At 43.7% G+C, this 14,979-nt stretch overlaps 1 protein-coding gene across 2 annotated transcripts in view; it reads left to right on the top strand.

Annotated features, from left to right (window-relative positions):
* The window catches only part of PCP4 (Purkinje cell protein 4), a 73,947-nt gene that overhangs the window by 22,104 nt on the left and 36,864 nt on the right, over window positions 1–14,979 (top strand). Inside the window, exon 1 of one of the 2 annotated variants that reach the window (XM_081198852.1) lies at window positions 2,160–2,312. The exons of the other annotated variant lie outside the window; for it this stretch is intronic. Coding sequence (XP_081054978.1) covers window positions 2,304–2,312 — 9 coding nt within the window. The 5' untranslated portion in view covers window positions 2,160–2,303. Of the gene's footprint in view, window positions 1–2,159; window positions 2,313–14,979 lie in introns of those variants that run through there. 2 annotated transcript variants of the gene reach the window in all.

The raw sequence follows: 14,979 nt of genomic DNA, 5'->3' as shown, positions 1-14,979 counted from the left end.
GTCAAAGCTGTCAAACGGGCAGTTTAAAGCGGAAAAATCACTATTTAAGATCCCTCTGGAATAAGACGAGTTATAATTGAGTTAAAATTGTCGGAAACAAAGTAACAATAACAAGCTAAAGGACTGTTGGAGAAAAGACTAATAAGTAACCAGATTCCCTCTAGGGGGAATTCTGTGAAACTACAATGGATACAATGGCTGTGGATGGAAAGTTACTAGTGGAAATCAAAAGGATGTTTCAATTGGTGGGAACTTTACAAGAGCAGAGCTTAGCCATGAATAAACAACTTAACATTATGACCTTGGGAACAGGCAACTCTGCTGATTGTATTGAGGACCTGAATGAGAAAGAATCCACAGCTGAATGGGAAACAATGTCTACAGAGGTGGAAGAGACTAAACAAGAAAAAGAGAAAGTAACCTTGGGAAGCAACAACCAAAAGCTGACATCTGTGGAACACAAGCAAGGAGACTCTGGGAACACATCTACCACAAGTCTGCGAAAGATGCAGAAGAAGAAGGAGGAGGTTCTGGGACAATATGTACAGGAACTTAAAATAAAGAAATATGATTGGGGCCTCCGTTTGGACTTTGACTTTGAGGATACAGGCTTTGTGGAAACACTCCAGCAGTTGCTTTCAAATCTCCTTGTGGGAAGAGAATATGTTTTGATGGTGAAAGATCCCTTTCCAGACTCGACGATTGACATAAAGGACTACCAACGAGACCGGCGGAGAGGGGCTGAAAGGGACTTGAAAGCCTCGGATGTGAGGAACCCAGGCTGAGAATCTTGACTTTGGATTTTTATTGGGAAGGGACAAAAACCGGGGATGGGAGGGAGGGAAGAGGAGATTCTTAAAAACTCTTAAGACTTTCATGTTTGGTTAATATGACTTTTATTCAAGACAAAATGAAAAATCGATGGAAGAGAACTTAAGTCCAACTTAGGAAGATCAATTTTTTTATTAGAAAAGAGGCAACAAAATGAATAAGATTGTTAAGAGGAGAAATACCAACTTGCTGATATAATCTTGGGAATTGGGATGCATGAGGGGGGGTGGGGGGAAGTCAGGGAACAAGGTTATGAGAAGAGGATCTGCTGAATTTATACATGTTTGTGTCTTGTGTTATTGTTGTGTTCGTATTGTCTTTATAAAAGCGGAAAACCCAATAAAAATTTTGAAAGCTGTCTGAAGATATCACATCCCTGTGTTTGGCTGCAAGTCCCTTACATGTTAACCAATCTCATCTTTTTAGCTGATTTTGTGCTTTGAAAGGTGTTTGGTCCCATTTTTTACTGCTCTGGAGTGTGCACTCTTACCAGACTTCTCCTCTTATAAAAAAGGAACAGTGCAGCAAGGCTGCCTCCCCCTGTAATGTACCTGCAGACAAGCCACAGCGGAAGTCTTCTTAGTGTGAAGTGCAGGGGTGAGAGGAGAGTATCACCTGAAGGATTTATGCAGGGGTTAAAGACGTTGAAGGTTCTACCAAGAAAAGGGGAGAGATTTTTGGTTGGTGACCTGGATGCTCATTCGCTGCCATGACCTTTAGGCTTGTTATTATTTTTATTTGTGTCACCATCAGGAAGAAGAGCTCCGTCATGCAGCGCATTCACCCAGCCCTGTCTTTTCTCTTGTCTTTTGTGGCAACCTTTTCTTTTTCTCTTTATAAACATGGCTTTTCCAAGTAGAACTTTGACATGGGTGGTGCTGTGGTCTAAACCACTGAGCCTAGGACTTGCCGATCAGAAGGTTGGCAGTTCGAATCCCCGCGACGGGGTGAGCTCCCGTTGCTCGGTCCCAGCTCCTGCCCACCTAGCAGTTCAAAAGCATCTCAAAGTGCATGCAGATAAATAGGTACCGCTCCAGTGGGAAGGTAAATGGCGTTTCCGTGTGCTGCTCTGGTTCACCAGAAGCAGCTTAGTCATGCAGGCCACATGACCCAGAAGGTGTCTGCGGACAAATGCCAGCTCCCTCGGCTCTGCAACCCCAGAGTCATCTGCGACTGGACCTAACGGTCTGGGGTACCTTTACCTTTTTTCTTTTCCTCTTTATAAACATGGCTTTTCCAAGTAGAACTTCTCTGCCTTTACCCGTTCTCACCATTAGGTGGCTCCTGGTGTCCTCAAATGCCTGCTGAAATCTGGTTGAGCAGGTGAATGCTTCTTATTGGTTTAGTAGAGCCATGATGCCACTGGGCAGCCCCTTTTAAGAGAAAAGCTAGAAACAGTGTGTGAAGAGCTTGGAACAGTAGCCTTGTTCTGAGGAAGTGGAAAATCTGTGAACTGTCATTTCCAAACAATCATGAGTGAGGTGAGTGGACAAAATGCTTTTAATACGGAGGGTAGCAGGTAGAAGAGAACAGGAGGATGAATAGAAGAGAACGATGCAGATTCTTTTGAATCAGACAGAAGGCTAAATAGAAAAAAGAGGATTCAAACTGTGGAATGTTTTAAGTTTCAAAAAGGCTGGCATCCATTGGAGAGTTTAACAACAGCTAGATTAAGGTTTCCTAGGGAGATGTAAGACATCATTAGCAAATAGTGAACTGACCTGTTTTAGAATGAGCAGGTAATCCTCACAGAGGCTGCAATCCTATATCCAGTTACCTGGCAGTAAGCCCCATTGAACTCAGTGGGACTTACTTCTGCCTAAGTCATGCATGAGGGTTGCACTCAGACAGACTTAAAAGAAATGCAACAGCCTTTCGTTACTCTGGAAAGAGTTTGCTGGCATTTGAAGTATCGGCTTTGCATAGTTTGCCAAAATCCTAAATAGGTAGCCTTGTTTCTCATTTTCATTAGGAATGAATGTTGGCGGGCATTGTGTCTTCTTGAAGCAAAGAGATTGATTTCAGTATATGTTTTGCATCCTTCAAAAGCAAACTGACGTATGCTAAAGTTTAGACATCAAAGTGCAAAGCTGACTTTTTTTTTGGGGGGGGGAATCACTTTGCTTCTCATTGCTCTCTATCAAGTAGCTGCTTTAGCTGAACATATTTTTTGTATACATAAGTAAAAATGCAGGTGGTATGGTGCATAAAAAGGAAGTGTGTGTGTGTGTGTGTGTGTGTGTGTGTGTGTGTGTGTGAGAGAGAGAGAGAGAGAGAGAGAGAGAGTAACAAAAAGGTAAATTAAGTCAGTGTGCATGTATCTGTTCCAGTGAAATTGTTTCCAGTTTCTGGATGTATAATGCATTTTTCCAAATGACATGACAGCTCCACTAATAGAGCAATAGTATTTTTGGATGCACTTTCTCATTATAAAGGAGAATTCTATTTCTGGCAGAAGAGTCAGAATTCTACCCAATTCAAGTAGGGTAGAGTTGACACTTACAGAAAGTTAAGAATCTCTTTTAGGAAGGCTATTGTGTAATATTCTGTATTTGTTAAGTTTATTAATAGTGTCTAGGATAAAGGATATAAATGGGATGGAGTCAACCAGAAGGGTGTGTGTGTGTGTGTGTGTGTGTGTGTGCGTGTGTGTGTGTGTTTGTGGGGAGAATAAGGAAGCTGTTGTTCGTTCAGTGTGGATTACCTCTCCATCCATCCAAAGAGGTGCGGTTTCCTTTTAAGAGCTTTTACAAAGATAGCAGCAAGTCTTGCATTTTAGGAGAAACGCATTGTCCAAGAACCAGGAGGATTCCTTCTCCTATGATGTTTTGACCATGTGTATTGAATACATGGCTAACACACTCATTCTTCCAGAGCTTATTCACTTTCCCACTGGAAAAGGTCAACGTTTTAGCATGCAAATTGCATTAAGTGTCCCTTTGTCACATACCTTAAATGAACCAGCTTATCTGATGTGGCCCCATTCTTATGCAGAACTTTTCCAAAGGTTTTCCTGATTTTTTTTTCAACAAAAGATTAAACCTAATTGCTGTTGTGCATAGCTTTATTCTCTTGGATCTGATTTAGCTCCATTCCTTTGTCACTACCTATTCATACAATCGTCATTCACACTGCTACAGTTCACATTCAGTTCCTCTCAGAGGAAATCTCCCTTCTCTCCAATTCAGTGCTTACCATGTACCAAAAATAGGAATAAGCCTGTACCAAAAATAAGAAACTCACATTATTAATCATACGTTCCCAAATCAGTGTCGAGTAGCTATTATTGAAAGTTGGACTCCCAGAGAAAGCCACATTGGAGGCTAATTTAAAGTGCTCCAAACTCTGCCAGAGCTGTCTAGCATTATTGGATCATTAATTTACAGTCCTTCAACAAGTAATAAATTTGCATTCTATTATGCATGCTTACATTGTTCCTGTGATGCAGAAAACGAGGAAAGCCTGTAAACTTTTTTCAACTGCCTTAAAGTATAAAAACAAATCTCTGGACAGTTTCCCCCTGCTTTCAAGATGAAAAACAATCCCGAAACAAGGGAAGTTGCATTATTATTATTATTATTATTATTATTATTATTATTATTATTATTATTATTTTATTTTATTTTAAATGAAGTTGTGCTAAATGCTAGCAGAAAAGCAATCACTTTATCTAGCGTTTTATATCTACAGATTTTGGCCAGGGCTCCTGATAGAATAATCTGATCATTCAGTGAACTGTCTTCTGATTTGGTTCCCCACCCCCCCTTCATCTTATTATCTGGCTGAAACCTGACATAATGTAATGGAAAAGAGCGGGTCAAATATGGCAATGAAAACAATGTCCCAAAATAGCCTTGGGTATGCAGCTAGCAGAGAATGGCCCAGAGGATGTGGTTGTTTTTGTACTAAGAACAGTTAGACTCCCAAGTAAGCTAAACATTTGGATTTCAGATGCTCTCGACCATTCAGAAACGCTGAGCCTCCAACTTGATTTACTTAATTCCATTTGATTTTCCTCGTTTTCCTGCTTCCAGATGGGCATCAGCTTTGTTACCCTTTTATGGCTGTGGAAAAACAAACAGCATAGTGTATTCATTAGTTTGATCTTATCATCCGTCTCTTTTGCCCATTTCAGATAATTGGTGGAGCTTTCTTCTTTTTCTCTTGAAACTTCATGTTCTGATAGCATACGATTAAACACGAGAAGCACCAGGGCTTTTTAGGACCTGAGTGAGATGTTGAGTGACCAGGAAGCCGCAGAGACTTTGTTTTTCTGAATAATACTTGTGAGAAACTTGAATATCTATCTATCTATATCTATATCTACCTATCATCTATCTATATCTATATCTATCTATCTATCTATCTATCTATCTATCTATCTATCTATCATCTATCATCTATCTATCTATCTATCTATCTATCTATCTATCTATCTATCTATCTATCTCTATCTATCTATCTATATCTATCTATCTCCTATCTATATCTATCTATCATCTATCTATCTATCTATCTATCTATCTATCTATCTATCTATCTATCATCTATTATCTCTGAAAACTAAAATCCCATGTATTCTCTTCTGAGGAATGAAAGATAAATCATGCTTCCTTGTATCTCCTTCTTGACACATTGTGAGAGTTAGTAGGGTATAAGGGCAGTAATATTGGACACAGACTGGGAAGACCTGGATTCAGCTCCCTGCTCAGCAGTGAAACTCAGTGGGTGACCTTGAGCCAGACACAAAAGCCTTCAGAAGTTGTATGTTAAAGGAATGGAGAAGGAACAGACTGTGTCTGCTGTCTCTCTTGATGTTGCCTCCTCCTCCTCCCCCCACTGGCCCACCCCCAGACTTCCATTTGAAGTCTTGAAAGTCATGATCTGGAATCTTCCGCATTCAGGGTTCCAAATTACGTGGTTCAGCTTTGTGTATAGACCTGTAGGCACGTAGGCATGCCTTTCAGTCTTGAGCGTGATGGTGGGGTCAGTCCTGCTTCCTCTCCATGTATTTAATTTTTGCGTGGAGGCAACCTCTGCACACAGCTTAACTCTTGCATTAACCTAGCTTGCAGGTTTGCCAGAGGTATGTGATTGGCCACTGTGGGAACTGGGTCCTCGACTAGTTGGGTCCTTGAACAAATCCAGTAGGGCTTTTCTGATGTGCCTAAGTTCCTACCTCACAGTGCTATGTGCATAAATTATAGGAGGCAATGAACATTGCCCTGAGTTTTATTTGGGAAAAGTTAGGGCAAAAGTATTAATTTCAGGCTTTGTATTAATATAAGTATATGTCAGTATAATGCAGTTAAAATGTGGGGCATCTTCTTGTGGTAACCAATGAGATGCAAGTACTTTTCATACAGTGCTAATGTATAGGGAAACCATTGGCACAATGGAGTGGGAAGGCACTGTTGACCCCTTTCAACAGGATAGACAGACAGACAGACAGACAGACAGACAGACAGATGGATGGAGATGGATGTCTGGGATCTAGTGACAACATATAGCAACCACCACCCCTGAAATACAAAGCAAAAGTAACCCATGTGTCTTAAAATTAAATACGCTGCCCATTCAATTGTATGATGCACCAGTCCCAGAAGGGATTATGGGGACTGAAATACCGGAGGAAATCACTCCAGTTGAGGGTCCCCCTTTCAACTGCCCAGCTCTTTACAACAAGGGATGTACAGCTAGATTGAAGAGAGAGCAATATATTTATGCAACTTGATGAGGAACGAATTCCTCAGCTGGCAAAAGGTGGGTGTGGGGGGAAGGAAGGCAAAGACAGATCACTTAATAATTTGAACTGACATCCCTTTATTAGATGGGTGGTGCCCTGTCATTTGAAAGAGAGAGGGCAAATGATGTCTTAAATGTGTCACTTTGCCCACGCTCCCCTTCAGGACAGAGTAAGGATTCGGTACTCTTCAGCTCTGGGCTGGTGAGGCTGGTGGAATGTGCTTTTAAAGATAGCTATATACACATTTTCATCCCCTAATTGCGTGAGTGACTACAGCACATTCCATCTTATTTACTGAAGATCTTTACTAGTAAAAACACAATGCTCAGAGATGTCCCAGGTAATCCCACAACAATGTATTTTGCATCTTTCACACTCCCTTTAAAAAGAGGTGCAGGGGTCAAGCTAGCATTCCAATTTTAAATGGAAAATTATGGCGGACATACACAGAAATTTATATTCAGATAGCTCAGTGTCCACAGGAGATCTCACCTTGCAGGGTGCTTTGCGGCTTTTCCCCTCTCCTTGAAAACAAGAGTGTGGATGTTAAGCACAGGTTTAAACCTGAAAGATAGTATTCTGTACACTAACCTTAACTGAGGTAGATCCATGCAAATACATTTTCAGTGTGATACAATTTGTAATTTCCTTTTCTCTGAAAATAGGTATTGGGAGGGCAGGTGAATTTGTACTTGAACCTAAAATGTAGAATTGTGTCCTGAATGTGTTTACCAAATTTCAATGAGATATTTGATTACTCACTCCAGTTATTTCCTCACAAACAAGCAAGCCTATAAATGGAATGTAAAGCAGGTGAGCTTATTCTCGCTTGCTCAGCTAGTTATACTCCGCAAATTTGAAATAAAACATTCAGATTCTTTCATTGCCTGGTCATTATAACTGTTAATAAATGACTCATGGCAAAAGATTTGCCATCAAAGTAATATTCTTACCAAACTTAGAAAATGAGATCATTTTCATGCGCAACACCACCACAAAGTTTTTAAGTATTAGAATGGAGAATAATGTCATTCAAATACACAGAACCATTTAATGAAGTGTATTGGCCTCCTATGTTTCAAACCACGTCTGAATATTCCTCAGGAGCACACATAGACCCCTTTTTGTGTTCAATGAATATGTGAGAGGGCAGTGAGAACACATTTCCTGGGCATGCCCTTCTTGTACTGCTGTGACATCTGATGATGCTCTCCCCAGCAGCTACACATTTGGCATTATTGCAACTCTGTACCTCTTTACCTAGCTTGTATAGCTGAACAACTGTGATTAGCTTAAATTCCCAGTCAGGTAGAGGAATGCTATACACACACAGAAGAATCTACTGTACATAGGGCCCCTTTCTTACTAATGCTGAATGTTTGGCCACCCAGGGCACATCAAAAGTTGCATCAAGGTGGGGAAGGCCTGGCCAGGACACAGGGTTTCCCTTCCCACCTCACATGTTCATTGAATGTGTGAGGAGTGTTGTATGAACACCAGTTTTGTCTCTAGTACAACTAAGCCAGAAAATACCATATTTACTTGAATCTAATGCCAAATTCTGGTACATGGGTGGCGCTGTGGGTTAAACCACAGAGCCTAGGACTTGCCGATTAGAAGGTCAGCAGTTCGAATCCCCGCAACGGGGTGAGCTCCTGTTGCTCGGTCCCTGCTCCTGCCAACCTAGCAGTTTCAAAGCATGTCAAAGTGCAAGTAGATAAATAGGTACTGCTCCGGCGGGAAGGTAAACGGTGTTTCTGTGCGCTGCTCTGGTTCGCCAGAAGTGGCTTAGTCATGCTGGCCACATGACCCGGAAGCTGTATGTCAGCTCCCTCGACCAATAAAGCGAGATGAGCACCGCAACCCCAGAGTCATCCGCGACTGGACCTATGGTCAGGGGTCCCTTTACCTTTAATGCCAAATTGCATTGTGAAAATTGAGGTTTGCATTAGATTCAATGGCACATTTACATTCGCCAGCAAATCTTTTTTTGTTTTGTTTCAAGGTTCTGAAAACTGAGGTGTGCATTAGATTCGATGCCACATGGTAAATTCTGAGAAAATTGCTCACATTTTTTACTTTCTCATCGCAGCTCCCCCCCCCAAAGAAGGCGCTTTGCAGGATTTTCTCCTAAATTCTCTATCATTGTCTCTGGAGCAGCAGCAAAAACAAAACACTACCTTGTGGGTCGAGGGGGGAATGCAGTTGTGCTATTGCCACTGCCAACAGTGAGTTGCTGTTCTCCCATTTTTTTTAGAAGTCTCCCCACCCCCCACCCAAGAAATTAATTAAAGTCCCTTCCTCTCAGTTTCTCTGCTCACAAATAGGGTGGAGAATTTCAAGACGACAGTTGCACAAAGGTCACCACTATACTGCCCCCTGTTGTTCTAAGCCATTCAATTGGTTTATGTACTCAATAAGCATGTACAGTAAGAGGTGCACACCTGTTTGGGGAAAGGGAGTGATTCTCCTGTGCTGATAACTCCCTTATCATTGTCACAAGGTACATAAAAGTAACCGCAGAAAGAATTCATTGTGCACACACACACACGCACGCGCGTGCACACACACACACTTACCTGGAAAGTATCCATTAACCTTGGACCTTATTGTTCTGCTGAGATCTCCTTTGCTCCACTCCTACTGAATTCCGGGTTGGTATTCCTGCTGCCCTTAGTCATACAGTCAGGTGAAACTGCTGCCATAGGCAGGATGAAGATTGTCGCTACTTGCCGGCAAATGCCTAAGGAAGTAATTTTGGGTCTTGATGGATGAAACCCATCCATCTCAGTTAGGAACAGGGTGAGATCTTTCTGAGCCTTTCTTGGATAAGTATATTGGCCATGTACACACCATCAAAAAAGATCCAGATTTGCATAACATTTGTATATACTAACATATACTTAGATGCAAATTTAGAAATATTGCTATAATTTAAATGGATATACAATACATCACACCATAATTGGGAAGACTGTGAACAGATAACCTTTGTTCCTGCTTAGTTAGATACCAATTCGGATGGTCCGCCCCCGCCACTTAATGGATCCAAATGGTTTCCAGAGAGTGGTAGGGGATGCTTTATCCCATGTTGATGGCCTTTCAGCCGATTCCCTGGTGGCCCGCTGGAATGTGGAGTTAACCAGGGCTATTGACTGTTTGGCTCCGAAGCGCCCTCTCCGATTGCATGGAGCCCGGACAGCCCCGTGGTTTTCCACGGATCTGAGGGCAATGAAACAATCGTTGAGACGGCTAGAGCGCCGGTGGCGGATAACTCATTCCGAATCTGACCGGACACAGGTTAGAGCTCAACGTCGAGCCTACCAAGTGGCGATAGCGACGGCGAAGAAGAATTTCTTCACCGCCTCTATTGCATCTGCAGAAAACAGCAGCAGGAGACTTTTTCAGGTGGTTCACAATTTAGCGGAACCACCTGCAACATCGGGGCCCAGTACGGGCCACATGTTCTCCTGCAATGATTTTGCAAAGTTTTTTGCAGATAAAATCGCCCAGATTCGGGAAGAAGTAGACTCCACCGTGGGAGCAGGGCCGGGGCGGGAGAGTGCTAGAGTTCTGTCTAGTCAAGTTGAGTGGGATCAATTTCAATCTGTTACCTCCGAGGATGTGGACAGGCTGCTTGGACGAGTGAAACCAACCACCTGTCTCCTGGATCCTTGCCCATCCTGGCTTATAAAAGCTAGCCGGGAAGGACTGGGCGATGGGCTTCGTGGGGTGGTGAATGCTTCCCTCCGTGAGGGAGCCTTCCCAGACCCGCTGAAAGAGGCGGTTATTAAACCGCTTCTTAAAAAACCATCTTTAGATGCGGCCACGATGGCCAACTATCGCCCAGTCTCAAATCTTCCATTCCTGGGCAAGGTGATTGAGCGAGTGGTTGCTGAACAACTCCAGGCACGCCTGGAAGAAGCGGACCATTTGGATCCCTTCCATTCGGGATTCAGGCCTCATCATGGGACTGAAACTGCCTTGGTCGCACTGGTTGATGATCTCCGGCGGGCTAGGGACAAAGGTGAGAGCTGTTTCCTAGTTCTGCTGGATCTCTCAGCGGCGTTTGATACCATCGACCATAGCATCCTTCTGGACCGTCTTGAGGGGCTGGGAGCTGGGGGCACTGTTATACAGTGGTTCCGCTCCTTCCTCCTGGGCCGTGTTCAGAAAGTGGTGGTGGGGGATGAGTGTTCAGACCCTTGGGCCCTCACTTGTGGGGTGCCTCAGGGTTCTGTCCTCTCCCCCATGCTTTTTAACATCTATATGAAGCCGCTGGGAGAGATCATCAGGAGGTTTGGGCTGGGTGTTCATCAGTATGCGGATGACACCCAGCTCTACCTCTCTTTTAAATCAGAACCAGTGAAGGCGGTGAAGGTCCTGTGTGAGTGTCTGGAGGCGGTTGGAGGATGGATGGCGGCTAACAGATTGAGGTTGAATCCTGACAAGACAGAAGTACTGTTTTTGGGGGACAGGAGGCGGGCAGGTGTGGAGGATTCCCTGGTCCTGAATGGGGTAACTGTGCCCCTGAAGGACCAGGTGCGCAGCCTGGGAGTCATTTTGGACTCACAGCTGTCCATGGAGGCACAGGTCAAATCTGTGTCCAGGGCAGCTGTTTACCAGCTCCATCTGGTACGTAGGCTGAGACCCTATCTGCCTGCGGACTGTCTCGCCAGAGTGGTGCATGCTCTGGTTATCTCCCGCTTGGACTACTGCAATGCGCTCTACGTGGGGCTACCTTTGAAGGTGACGCGGAAACTACAACTAATCCAGAATGCGGCAGCTAGACTGGTGACTGGGAGCGGCCGCCGAGACCATATAACACCGGTCTTGAAAGACCTGCATTGGCTCCCAGTACGTTTCCGATCACAATTCAAAGTGTTGGTGCTGACCTTTAAAGCCCTAAACGGCCTCGGTCCAGTATACCTGAAGGAGCGTCTCCACCCCCATCAGTCTGCCCGGACGCTGAGGTCCAGCGCCGAGGGCCTTCTGGCGGTTCCCTCATTGCGAGAAGCAAAGCTACAGGGAACCAGGCAGAGGGCCTTCTCGGTAGTGGCGCCCGCCCTGTGGAATGCCCTTCCAGCAGATGTCAAAGCGATAAACAACTACCTGACATTCAGGAGACATCTTAAGGCAGCCCTGTTCAGGGAAGTTTTTAACGTGTGATATTTTACTGTATTTTTGGTTTTTATGGAAGCCGCCCAGAGTGGCTGGGGAGGCCCAGCCAGATGGGCGGGGTATAAATAATAAATTATTATTATTATATTATTATTATTGTTGATGGGAAATCTCCGGGCTATTCTAATTATTCTTCTACTATATATTTTGGAAACTTACTTGTTTGCTATGTATTTGGACCTCCTAAGATATCATAGCCAAATTTTGCACAATGGTTCCTGAGATCAAGGATCAGGTCTCGTTTATGTCTGGACACAATTGGATGCCATTTTGAATCAAAATTCTGAATTAAAATTCACTGATTTTAACCAGTGATTTTCAAAACAACACTGATTTTTTGGTTTATTGGAATTCCTGAGCAACGCCAGGTACAACGCTGCTACTTATCTTTGAATTGGACTTGGACTAGACAAATGTTCAAATGGAAGAATTCTTCAACTAGAGTACTGTTTGCTGACAGTCTTTCAAATATGAAATTGCTTTCTTTAAAGTGCGTATTGTGGAGTCTCAGAAAAACTGGGCTTCTTCCAAGAGTTCCGTAATTCTCAGAAAGACCCAGCCTGCGAAGATCCTGCACTGTCACCTGTTCTTTCGTTTTATACTTTCCTTTCTCTCCCACTTTCATAAGCTTACCAAGACACCAGGGAGGGGCTTGCAAAAGCAGACTAATCTCCCTGTGTTCGGCAAAAAAAAAGTCTTATGGGTATGCTTAGAACTTGCATTGTTGCTGGGAGGTCTGGGAAGTGTAGTTTAAATAAGGAAGAATAAAAACAACAACTGTGGAATTCTCAAGAGTTCAAATGGGGAATGCAAACATGGAGCATGCTCAGAAGACTTTGTTCTGGATAGTGAAAAGTAGTTTAGAAAACAGTCCTTGCTTCCTTTGGGTGCTATTTTCCCTCCTCACAAGCTTGCGAATGAGAAGGAAGGAATCTGGTACCAAAGTCTGGTGCTGAGCCATTATGATTGTTTGTGATGGCATGCAAAAAGCACGATTCAACAGTGCATTGACCGCCACTCAGTTGCTAAAGTTTGGCCTTTGATGTGTTCTTACTGGCGGATGAAGGTGGGGGCGGGGTGGGGAAGTCTGCCCCGGGTGTCATGGGGGGTGATATCACAGCCACCCCTGCCCCCACCCCCCAGGATGCTCGTCACTCGTCACGCATGCCCTGGGATGTGCGCCGCTTGCCGTGCACCCCCCACATGCACCACGCCCCCACGGGCGGCACACCACACCCCCTGGGTCGCGCACCAGCCACGCCCCCGGATGTACGCTACTCCTGGCGCCGGAGCAGGTTGCTTCTCCACTGGCCGTGGTGTGCACATGCAGATGACTAAAGAGGTGCAAAAGTAAAATAGCTTTAATCTGACCAGTCAGCAAGCAAGTGCAGTGTGTATGAAAGAGCAACCAGTAGCAATGCTGAAATACAGAAACAGCCAATGTGGTGACCTCCAGATGATGTTGGATTACAATTCCCATCATCCTTGATTGTTGACTGTGCTGACTGGGACCGATGGGAGCTGGAGTCAAGCAACATTGGGATGGCACAACTGTGGCTACCCCCAAAGGAGAATCTGAAGTGCCTCTCCCAGAGGAAATAGCCCCTCCTTTCTTGAACTCCACCTTTCCTTCTTTTCCCCCTTTAGTCCATAAAGAAGCAGAGCAGGTCATGTTTCACCTTTCTTTCTGTACTACAACATCAGGATTAAACAGTCTTAACTTCCTTTAACCCATAAAGAACCGCAATTGTATCATGCTGTAGTAAGTTAGTCAGAGCCCTTCCTTAAACTCCTTTCCATTTTTTTCCTTTTAAAGAAGCTCTCCTCACTTACACTGCAAGGACCAGGACCTCACAGAACATAATGAATGTCCCCTATTTTAAACCACCACAGCTCAGGAATATTTTTGACATCTATTTCTTCTTCCTGGAAACCTACCCGGGAATGTAATGTGGAGTATTGACCACCATCTTTTAAAAATAAAAAATACAGCTCTTGTTTTTATGTATTCATTTCTTATAACCTTAGCTATTAAAGTGGGGCCAGGGGAGGGGGCAAAATAGATGAATGGAATTCAGCCCCTGTTACTGAGGTAGATCGCACTAAGAAAGACATTGTTACATGCTTCCTAAAATCTAGTATTGCTGTGTCGTGGATTTAACTCATTTTGTACAGTGCAATAGGCGTCTGGAGACTAATAGCAAAATTCCGCTTTGTGTAGGTATAGAACATTACACAAATGAATTCTCCGCCCTCCCTGAACTCCTTTTCTCTTATGATTAATGCTTGGCAGCCTTAAATTTCCTATATCAGTGTGTGGAATGAGCATACTGCTTCATGCAGTTCAGGCTGCATACCCATTTACCTTTAAAGCACATTCTTTCCCTCAAAGAATTAGGGGTTACCCCTCACAGAGGTACAGTTCCCACCTGCTTCTGTTGCCTCACTTTTGCAATATTTGCACATGCGCACGACAGTTGGCAACTTTAAATACTGGTCCATAGACAAGGACAGGGAGATAGTGCAAGACCAGTGAAACCAGGGCAGAACTTGTTGGCGGGATAGGATCAGTGCTTTGCTCCCTATAAAAATACACACTAAACTTGGCTTAGACCCAGGCCAATAAATGTTGTAAATATGTCTAGAATATAAATGCAGATAAACTGAGCCCATACCAGAAAGGTGCTATAATTTTGCGGTGCCAGAGGGCATTTGCTCTTGGTTGCCTGCATCTCCAGCAGCAGCTGCCTGAGTATGTAGGTGCTCACAGTGCAGTGCTGATGATTTATATAGTTCAAAGTGTAGATTAACTTGAGCAAAAGAAAGTTTCCTGCCCCAAGGACCTTGCAAGCAAAAATTGTACAAGAAGGCAAGGGATATAAGGGCTGAATGTTATATTTTGCAAGATTTCAGTCCTACTCTTTAGTAGTACAACCAATCAACATAATTTGTTATTTGGCTTCCTCAGGCTTATAAGTCATAGCTCATCAGCCCCTTTCACAGAAAGGGTGAAGCACACATCCCATTGTGGTCAATGAACAAATGATTTTTTAAAAAAATCAATTGAACCTAATGGAATTGGATTGCATTCAAGGACTCAAGAGAAGGAGGTATTGGCAGCCACATGACTTGCCCACCGGGCTCTCACCTATGCCATTTGAGATGCACCAGCCAATCTGAGGAAAATGCATAGAAAGAGAAACTGGAATCTATGGCTGGAG

Source organism: Podarcis bocagei, assembly GCF_964188305.1.
Source record: "Podarcis bocagei genome assembly, chromosome: 6".
Classification (NCBI taxonomy): Eukaryota; Metazoa; Chordata; class Lepidosauria; order Squamata; family Lacertidae; genus Podarcis; species Podarcis bocagei.
This window is presented reverse-complemented; position numbering and strand designations above follow the sequence as displayed.